The sequence below is a fragment of the Acinonyx jubatus genome, chromosome C1 (genome assembly GCF_027475565.1).
Source record: "Acinonyx jubatus isolate Ajub_Pintada_27869175 chromosome C1, VMU_Ajub_asm_v1.0, whole genome shotgun sequence".
Classification (NCBI taxonomy): domain Eukaryota; kingdom Metazoa; phylum Chordata; class Mammalia; order Carnivora; family Felidae; genus Acinonyx; species Acinonyx jubatus.
Window position 1 is genome coordinate 83,962,667 of NC_069381.1, and position 10,806 is coordinate 83,973,472.

The window sequence follows — 10,806 nt, forward strand, 5'->3', positions numbered from 1 at the left end:
GGGGCGCCTGGGTGGCTCAGTTGGTTAAGCGGCCGACTTCGGCTCAGGTCATGATCTCAAGGTCCGTGAGTTCGAGCCCCGCATCGGGCTCTGTGCTGACCGCTCAGAGCCTGGAGCCTGTTTCAGATTCTGTGTCTTCCTCTCTCTGACCCTCCCCCGTTCATGCTCTGTCTCTCTCTGTCTCAAAAATAAATAAACGTTAAAAAAAATTTTTTTTAAATAATAAATAATAAAGATGAATTCAATTCTTACATTTTCCACAAAGCATTCCTTAACTATTAATTTTCACAGTTATTTCTTTGTCCCCTAGATACCCATTGTATTAATTTATTATTCCTCTTACTTGGCCCTTGGAATATATTGCGTATTTTAGTAATTAGCACAACGTGTTTTGTGAATCTTTATTGTTGTGGTTAAGAATGGGCTCTAGGGATGCCTGAGTGGCTCAGTTAGTTAAGCGTCCAACTCTTGGTTTCTGCTCAGGTCATGATCTCACAGTTTCCAGAGTTGGACCCTGTGTTGGGCTCTGTGCTGGCAGCATAGAGCCTGCGTGGGATTCTCTCTCACTCCCTCTTTCTCTGCCCCTCCCCCCACTTGCTCTCTCTGAAAATAAATAAATAAATTTGGGGGAAAAAAGGATTTAGAACCAGACTTGCTGGTTCTATACTAACTAGCTGTATAACCTTAGAGTAAGCTCTCCATGGTTCAATTTTCTCATCTATAAAATGGAAACAGTACTAGTGCCTACCACAAGGATTAAATGAGATAATACATGTAAAGCACTTAGACAATGCTTGGTTCATAGTTAGTACTTGGTGGTTATTAGCTTTAAAATTCCACTAAGGGGCGCCTGGGTGGCTCAGTCGGTTAAGCGTCTGACTTCAGCTCAGGTCACGATCTCGCGGTCCGTGAGTTCGAGCCCCGCGTTGGGCTCTGGGCTGATGGCTCAGAGCCTGGAGCCTGCTTCCGACTCTGTCTCTCTCTCTCTGCCCCTCCCCCGTTCATGCTCTGTCTCTCTCTCTCTGTCTCAAAAATAAATAAACGTTAAAAAAAATTTTTTTTAATTCCACTAAGTAGATTGTACCTTGAGAAAAAAGAATGTTTGCCTTTTTTGCATTCTTGTTTTTTAGCTTTTATACTTTCTACAAAACTAAGCACATAAGAAGCTGTCAGTAAATTTCAGATTTTTGTACTTATGACACTTTTTTCTAAAACAGTCTCACTTTCAACACATAATGTTTTGTGCTGTGAGAAATAAAGAAATGTATATGTTACCAGTCATAAACAGCTATTCATTCCATTTTCACTCTGAGCTGTTGAACACCTGCTACTTGACAGAAAAGACTTCCATGAACTTTTTTTTTTTTTTAATGTTAATTTTTTATTTTAGAGAGAGCATGAGCAGGGGAGGGGCAGAGAGTGAGGGAGACAGAATCTGAAGCAGGCATCAAGCTCTGAGCTGTCAGCACAGAGCCAGATGTGGGGATTGAACTCATGAACTGCGAGATCACGACCTGAGCCGAAATTAGACGCTTAACCGACTGAGTCACCCAGGCGCCCCTCCATGAACTTCTTTTCTTTCCTTTCTTAGAGTTAAGTCTAGTTCGTTACTAACTCTGTCCTGATTTATTTTTTTCTTTATATCAATCCCTTTTTTCTCTGACAGTTTAGTGTTTCCAACATTCCACTGAATATTTCTAGCAGGCTCTTGATAGCAACATTCAGGGTGCCTGGGTGGCTCGGTCGGTTGAGTATCAGACTTCAGCTCAGGTCATAATCTCACTGCTTGTGTGTTCAAGCCCAATGTCAGGTTCTGTGCTGACAGCTCAGAGCCTGGTGCCTGCTTCAGATTCTGGGTCTCTGTCTCTCTCTGCCCCTCCCCCGTGCTTACGCACACACGCTCTCTCTCTCTCTCTCTCTCTCTCTCTCTCTCTCAAAAATAAATAAACATTAAAAAAATTTTTTTAAATAGCAATATCCAGTTACATCAAACCAACCAACTTCACTGACTTTCTCTCCCCTAAGCCACATTCCCTTTCTCTTCTTCTCTACTTCTTACAATAATACATACTCAGTCATGTTGGAATCCAGGAATCTATTTTTGGATCCATCCCTCTTATCTTCACTATTTAATCAGTGATTATGACTGGATTTTTTTCTGTGTTCTCTGTGATATGCCATATTCTTTTATTTTCATAGTTAGCACCCTATTCAAAGACTAAGTCCCGTCTGCAAAACCAAGTAACCTGTTTTCCAACCTCTTGTTACCTCTTCCACAAATCATCCCATCCCATTGATATATCAGATCTCTTTTTCTAAAACGCTGCTCCATCATGTCACCATTATTAAACAAGCGGAGCTTACATTTGCTGAGCAATGTTTGCCTTCCCTTAAAATACTAGGGCAAAAGTGAAATGTTATTTTATACTGTCTTATTTTCTAGTTGTTTTTTTTTATGTTTTAAGCTTTGTTTCCCAAAGAAGGTTGTAAAGGCCCTTGAGAGAAAGAACTACATCTTAAATTTATATAATTATTTTTTCAACTTCTCGAGACATGCTACATACACAGTAAAATTAAATTCTAAATATATAAATAAATTTAGTCAAAGTGAACGTGGTGAGGCTATTAATATAATATTTTTAAGGTGGAAATTATTGCATTGGGCAACCAAAGAAGTGCTATTGTTCTGTCATTGAAATAACAGACTCTGCTATGTATGCATAGGAATTCTATGAGTTTCTGTTGAGTATTACTTAAGGATATGCCCATATATTCACCTTGATGGTTTGTTTAGTCCCAGCTAGCTCTTGTTATATTTCAAAGATTCTTTCCAAAGCCGGCTTTGTTATTATTGTTACCAGAGATGCTCTTGTTCTCTCTGAAACCAGTCCTGTGATTGCCTGAATAGTAATGAATCTACCACTTTCCACTATGAGAAGACACAGACTTACCAATTTTTCCCCAGTGCCTTAGGGTAAGGAAACTATGACATTTAGTTGCCTTTGAATATTATAATATTCAAATTCAAAAGAACAAAACAAGTCCCAGAAGTTAAGCATCTTGGAAAGCTCGGCATAGCTCCTATGACAGTAGTCCCCTTCAGTATGTCTTTGTATCTTGGGCCCAGCCACTGTTGCCACACTTATCTCCAACCACGGGAAGTGCCACTGTGGTCTTTGCAGCCCTTGTGTCTACGTCTATATGTGTTCACCCTAAATCATTAGAGACAGCAGTAGTCCAGGCTATGGGAACAAGTTGCCTCTGCTAATAACAGCATGATATTTCTATGAATTTTCAGGATTAATGTCCGTCTTGGCAGAAATAAGACCAAAGAATGACTTGGGGCATCCCTTCTGTGATAATTTGAGATCTGGAGATTGGATGATTGACTATGTCAGTAACCGGCTTATTTCGCGGTCAGGAACTATTGCTGAAGTAAGTAAAGCTATGTTCTAGCTGAAAAAAACAAGGACACAAATAAAAATTATATTACTATGGTATCTATAAAATTAACATTGTTTTCTGACCTGAAATATTTCCCTCCCTTCTTCATCATCTTCTGATTCTAATAAATGGAAATCTAGTGGATTATTAGATAATAGATGCATGTTTGGATTTACCTCTTAAAATGCATCCAGCCTGTAAACACACCGAATTAACTTCTAAAATTATTTTTATGACAGGTTGGTAAATGGTTGCAGGCTATGTTCTTCTACCTGAAGCAGATCCCACGTTATCTTATCCCATGCTACTTTGATGCTATCCTAATCGGTGCATACACCACTCTTCTGGATATAGCATGGAAGCAGATGTCAAGGTATATCCAACAAAGCTTGAGTAAATAGGCATGCTTGTGTAGAAACTGTATGCAGTCAGTTTATACACACATTTGAAAGACCAAAATGTAAGGAATTGTCATAGACTCAGAGCTGAGAGTCTGTAAGTGGACAATAAATATATTTGCATCCTTTAATCTGGAGCATATAAAAACAAACATCCCCATTAAAATCTGTTCAGTAAAGCTAAAAAAACATGTTCATGAGAAAATTTAATTGTTTTATATTATTTGTTTCTGTTTACTCACTGACTTGTTACGTTAATGGATATAAGTTTAGAATATGCATACAAAATATGCCTGGGTAGCTCAGTCAGTTAAACGTCAGACTTCAGCTCAGGTCATGATCTCACAGTGTGTGAGTTCAAGCCCTGCATCAGGGCCTGTGCTGATAGCTCAGAGCCTGGAGCCTGCTTTGGATTCTGTGTCTCCCTCTCTGTCTGCCCCTCCCCTGCTCGTGCTCTGTCTCTCAAAAATAAATAAAAATGTTTTTAAAAAATGTTTTAAAAGAATATGCATATATAGTTCTTTTTCTAATTTTTCATTAACTAAGAAAAAAATTATTCTGTTATTATGAATGAAATCTGCCTTTAGTGATGAATTTCCCTAAAATGAAATTACAGATCTAATGTGCCACTGAAGAGCCACCAAATTGATTTGGGCATAATTTCAGAAAGAACAGAACTTCAGCCCTTCCTTCCATTTGGCACAACAAGGTCATGGACTTAACGCCAGTTGTAATATTGGGTAAAATGAAAGCAGTTCTGAAATCTAACCAAATTGAAAATGTTTTCAACTAGTGTTACCATTTTTACACATCTGCGTAGAGAGACTTTGAAAGAAACCAAATAAAATGACACTGCTAAATAATTTTGAAATAGTAGGTATGCAAGATGAGTAAGTTCTAGAAATGTGCTGTGTACCATTGTGCCTGTAAATAGCAGTATTGCATTGTACACTTAAGATCTGTTGAGAGTAGATTTCAAGTATGTGGTATGAACACCACAATTTTGCATTTCTACAAATAATATTTTTAAGTGTATTTATTATTCGAGAGGAAAGAGAGAAAGAGAGAGAATGTGCACAAGAAGGGGAGGGGCAGAGAAAGGGAAAGAATCCCAAGCAGGCTCAGCACAGAGCCTGACTCAGGGCTCAATCTCACGAACCATGAGATCATGACTTGAGCCAAAATCAAGAGTAAGACACTCAGCTGACTAAGCCACCTAGGTGCCCCTCTACAAATATTTTAAACTCGGTCACTTTGTTACAGCTTTGTTCAGAATGGTTCTACCTTTGTGAAACACCTTTCACTGGGATCAGTGCAAATGTGTGGAGTAGGAAAGTGCCCTTCTCTGCCACGTCTTTCACCTTCACTCATGGATGTGCCATATAGGCTAAATGAGATCACAAAAGAAAAGGAGCAATATTGTGTATCTCTAGCTGCAGGTAAGAAATTACAAACAGGTTAAAATGTGTCAGTCAATATTTTTTCAAAGAGGAAAAGCTATGGGGAAATGACTAATTTTTTAAAAAAACTCATGATGTTACCCAAGATTTTATGTGACTGCTTAGTAAAATTCCATAGCTATTCACTTGTAAAACTAACAATTGTGCTTACTATTTAATTAATACTGTGCAACAGACATTTATTTGTGTGTTTTCATTGTGGCTCATTAATCCTTTTCTTCTGCATGTTTCTATTTTTTCCAACTCTGAGTATTTTGTATTTTTTTTTATCAGATTTGTTTTACTACTCTTTTACATTATATTATACTTCTTTCCCAATTTAAAAAATTAACTCAAGGGGCACCTGGGTGACTCAGTTGGTTGAGCATCCAACTTCAGCTCAGGTCATGATCTCGCGGTCCATGCCGTGAGTTCGAGCCCCACATCGGGCTCTGTGCTGACAACTCAGAGCCTGGAGCCTGCTTCTGATTCTGTGTGTCCCTCTCTCTCTACCCCTCCCCTGCTTGCTTTCTGTCTCCCTCTCTCTCTCTCTAAAAAATAAACAGTTAAAAAAATTAACTCAACCTTGCAAATTACCAAGAGATAATAGGAAGATCCTCTACATGTTACAAAACACAAAACAAATGTTAAATAATTTTTATTATGTGTCTAATTGCAATAAAATTCTTTCAACTCTATTTGTTGGCATCCTTTCCTGCAAGTAGTATTAAAACCTGAATCAAGAAACAAATCTCAGTAAGCAAAATAGGCTAAAGAACAGGCTTTTATTTTCTTTTTAATTTTTTCAAGCTATTTCTAGAAAGTGCTTAATACTTAACACCACTGAATTTAAAACTTTCCAAACTAAACTGAAAAATACCAAATTGCAGGATGAAAATAATAGTAGTTATGTAATTTCCTCTGTTTACCCTTAAATTTGCATCTACTCAGACCAAGAAAAAAGACTTCTTAAGACCTGACAACTAAAAAAGAAATTAACTTTTCATTTAGAATGATCATATGAATCCTCTGAATGTTTTAATTATATAATCATGTTTTAGATTTTCACTCAATATCATCTCCTCCTGGTACTTAATTTCCCCTGTGAATTCATGCAGATGCTCATGAAACTGAACTGGGTCATTGTGGAAAAAAAAATGATATGCAGAATTTGGTTTTAAAGCCCACTGCTTAGAAGCCTATTACACAGTATAGTGATCTCAACATTCTTGACTATGCACTGCTATTGTTAAGCACTCCCAAAATAAATATACTGATATACTGGTATCATAACTGGTATATTGATATGTTATGATATCTGATATAATCTTGTACAGTGTAAAATAAAAATAGAAACTAAAAAGGTAATGGGGCACCTGGGTGGCTCAATCAGTTAAGCATTTGACTTTGGCTCAGGTCATGATCTCATAGTTCATAGGTTCAAGCCCCCCATCAGGCTCTGTGTTGTCAGCTCAGAGCCTGGAGCCTGCTTCAGATTCTTTGTCTCCCTCTGTCTCCCTGCCTCTCCCCCACTCGCACTCTCTGTCTGCCTCTCAAAAAATAAATAAATGTCAAAAAAAATTTTTAAGAAACCAGAAAGGTAAGTTGATAAATATAAATAGAAGTTTTGATATTTCCTTCTAGTATCCCCAGAGACTGTTCTGTATGCTACATACTAACAAAAAACAGAACTGTGCTCATTTTTGCAGATAGGTTTTTGGGGGTTCATTTTAAAATGAATACCAAGGTCTTTGGTGACAATAGTACCAAAAAAAATTATAATTGTAAACTTGTGTAATAATTGACAAGGTAGAAATCACTCAGAAGATATGTGGTAAGTCCTATACTCTTAGAGGTCAAAAGGTTAACGCTAACATTTCCACATATCAGTGCTAGAGATTTTATAGTTTTGACTTCTTCCCAAAGACAAATTGCCTGTACTTTAGGGCATAACAACTCAAATTCACCCTTAAATCTATCTATACTCATAATTTATTCAAAGTGTTAAATGGGTTAAAGTACCAGGAAGTCTGTGTGGCATAGAGTGGTATTATAGATGTCCACTGTCCTCATCGTCATCAAAGTTACAATCATCAACCATATATAAACCATATATTAATAAACAACCATGTGCAAATAATACACAAAGTGTTTAGAGAAATTTTGTACCATTATTTTAGAGACAATGTAGAAAAGAAACGTCTAATATTGCCTTTAGTTCTGATCCTTCTTAATAGAAAGTAATGTCGACTCTCCAAGAAGGCAAAGACCCAATAAGCAGAAACTTAAATTGTGAAGTATACTTAGGAATGGCCAAAATTTTCTTTTATCTCAGTCAAATTCTTTCACTTCTCAACTTACCTTTTTTTAAAAATGTATATTTATTTATTTTGAGAGAGAGAGATTGTGCCAGCATGGAGAGAGAGATCAGAGAGAGAATCCCGAGCAGGCTCTGAGTTGTCAGGACAGAGCCCAACGTGGAGTGATCTCACGAATCGTGAGATCATGACCTGAGCAGAAATCAAGAGTCACATGCTTAATTGACTGAGCCACCCAGGCACCCCACAATTTGCCTTTTATAATTAGTCTTTTATTTCATTCATGCAATACATTTTTATAATTTTTTCTTACCAGTTACAACTTTTAGCAATAGATATAGTTTGGTAAACAAGCCAGATAAGGTTTCTGTTGTCGTGAATCTTATTTTCCACTATGGAGAGACATTTATTCATTCAACAAACCAGAAAACAAGCAAACAAGGTAATGTCATATAGTGTTAAGTGTTTAGAAGATAGTTATGAATGAACACTGTGTACATTTTATGTCCTTAGTTTTCCCTTCCTGAAAAATGTGTTGCATTTATGCTTTAGCATAGTTCTTGTTTTGAGTGGAATGCTAATTTCCTTTACTTTCCACTGATCATTGTTTTTGGTACCAATAAAGATAACAATATATTCTTTACTTGTTTTATAAGAAACCAAACTCAATCTAAAAGTTGTAGATTTTATCCATCAATCACCCTATCTTATCTCATGCATAAAGGCTGTAGTTACCTAGAATGTTCAAGTTATTTAGCACCTGAAATCCTTATTTTCATTTATAAAAACTGGCTAACAAAGTCTAACACTTTTAAGTTGTTTTGAATTAATGGGAAATTTGGTATTAAAGTTTGTCTCTAGACGGATCGATTAATAAACATATTTAATTATATATCAGTAAGGTAATCATTTTGTATTTAGAGTAATTTCTTACCTTTAAATTGCAGGTGGAATCTTTTCAAATATATCATTAACATTATATGGCACAGCTGTCTTTTTCTTGAGCTTATCTGTTCTCATATCTGGAGAGTGTACTTTTCACTTCATTAAACTTTCCCACTTGTGTTACTCAAAATATATATATATATAATTAACACTGTATTGTTTGTTTATATGTTAAATACTAGATCTCTGATTTCAATTTAGCTTTAACTTATTAAAAGAAAGTTTATCTTTAAAGTTTAAAGACTCACATTCTAATCAATTCAGGTAAGTATCCCTCTCGTCCTTGATTCTTAATATCTTCAAAATCATGGATTCCCTTAAGAAAGTAATAAGAGGGGCGCCTGGGTGGCGCAGTCGGTTAAGCATCCAACTTCAGCCAGGTCACGATCTCGCGGTCTGGGAGTTCGAGCCCCGCGTCGGGCTCTGGGCTGATGGCTCAGAGCCTGGAGCCTGTTTCCGATTCTGTGTCTCCCTCTCTCTCTGCCCCCCCCCCCCCCCCCGTTCATCCGTTCATGCTCTGTCTCTCTCTGTCCCAAAAATAAAATAAATAAACGTTGAAAAAAAAAAAAAAGAAAGTAATAAGAATATGGAACCTCATCACACAAAAGTTGATGTAGGTATAAATACATCACACATTTTGCATATAATTTTAGAGGGCTTGCAGACTCCCTATAGCTTATTCTTGTCCCCCACGCTTAAAGCAACTGGCCTATAGTAATGGAGTTCATAGGGGCTTGGGTGTATTATTAATATATTACTTTGTTGTGTTTTCTATTAGGTTTACCTCATTTTTCTTCTGGTATTTTCCGCTGCTGGGGAAGGGATACTTTTATTGCACTGAGAGGTCTACTGCTGATTACTGGACGCTATTTGGAGGCCAGGTAGGAGATCTCTAAAGAGTTGGAGCGCAAGTTTGTGTCTAAATGTTTTTCACATGCTGTTCAAACCTTCCTCCTTGCCAACTATTTGTAACAGTTGGGAGGTAGGTTTTCCTTAGGTGTTTTTTTTTTAATATTTTTTAATGTGTATTTACTTTTGAGAAAGAGAGAGAAAGAAACAGAGTATGAGGGGGGAGGGGCAGAGAGAGAGAGAGAGAGAGAGAGAGAGAGAATGAATCCGAAGCAGGCTCCAGGTTCTGAGCTGTCAGCACAGAGCCTGACACTGGACTCGAACTCACGAGCTGTAAGATCATGACCTGAGCTAAGTCAGACGCTGAACCGACTGAGTCACCCAGGTGCCCCTATTTTATTTTATACATGTTCATTTAATAAGATCACAGAATTTCAAAGTAGTGAAAATTTTTGAAGTTACTAAGTTCTAGTCCTTCATGTTATAGGTCAGGTTATCTTCAGCATTTGCTAATTGATTTCAGTAAAACTAAAAAATATTTAACCATGTTACTAACATCACTCACTAAAGAATAAAACTTCTATGCCTGAATTAACTATAAGAACTCAGATTCACCTTTAGGTAAATTTGAATTTTATCATTTTTTTCCTTCTATAATGAACACTGAGTCCTGTAGAAAGAATTGTAGTATCAGCTTTTCCTCTTATCTGTTGTCAGGCCTTGGAACCTCCAGTTTTATGTTTTTTTAGCTTTAAAATAGTGTTTCTTAGTGTCACAATCGTATGCATGGAACTACCAAAGGCAGAAGAGGGAGGCTATTATAGCAGTGCTGCTCAAATGAGCACAACTCCGTGCCACCAACCAGCAGTGTCACCATCATCTGAGGACTTGTTAGAAATGTAAATTCTTGATCCTTATGCTGGACCTCCGAATGTGGGGATAGAGAGGGCAGAGTACCAGGTAGAAATCTGTGTTTTCCAGGTGATTTTCAGCAGCCCAAGGCTAAAGTTTGATAGCACTGCTCTACAAGTTAAAACTTTCAGCAAAAAAAGCATTTATATGATAACTTGTTTTGATGTCATTCAGAAAATAACTGTCATTGCCTCTTCAAATGACAAAAATTTTGTTTTCAATCCTTTTAAAATTGAAAATTTCTAAGTAGGCATCTGAAATGTATCATATTCTTCCCTGCTAACCTAATATAATAAGATCATTTCTTATTGACTAAAGAGACCATTTTAGTAGAGATTTGGGATGCTGTTTGCTTCTTCCCCAAATGCTCTAAATTACCATGATTAAAAAGTAGGAAATGGAACATCAGAATTCAGCACAATGGCTAAGAAATTGGGTTTCAGCCAGACTGCCAGGTTCTAATCCTGGTTCCAAACTACCAGCTGACACATTATTTATCTT

The 10,806-nt window shown here is 37.0% G+C and overlaps 1 protein-coding gene across 3 annotated transcripts in view; it reads left to right on the forward strand.

The window, feature by feature from the left end:
• Positions 1 to 10,806, forward strand: part of AGL (amylo-alpha-1, 6-glucosidase, 4-alpha-glucanotransferase) — an 83,420-nt gene that overhangs the window by 46,839 nt on the left and 25,775 nt on the right. For all 3 annotated transcript variants that reach the window (XM_027058507.2, XM_053214506.1, XM_027058508.2), the window contains exons 22-25: positions 3,299 to 3,435; positions 3,684 to 3,817; positions 5,106 to 5,281; positions 9,323 to 9,425. In XM_027058507.2, coding sequence (XP_026914308.1) covers positions 3,299 to 3,435; positions 3,684 to 3,817; positions 5,106 to 5,281; positions 9,323 to 9,425 — 550 coding nt within the window. The remainder of the gene's footprint in view (positions 1 to 3,298; positions 3,436 to 3,683; positions 3,818 to 5,105; positions 5,282 to 9,322; positions 9,426 to 10,806) is intronic.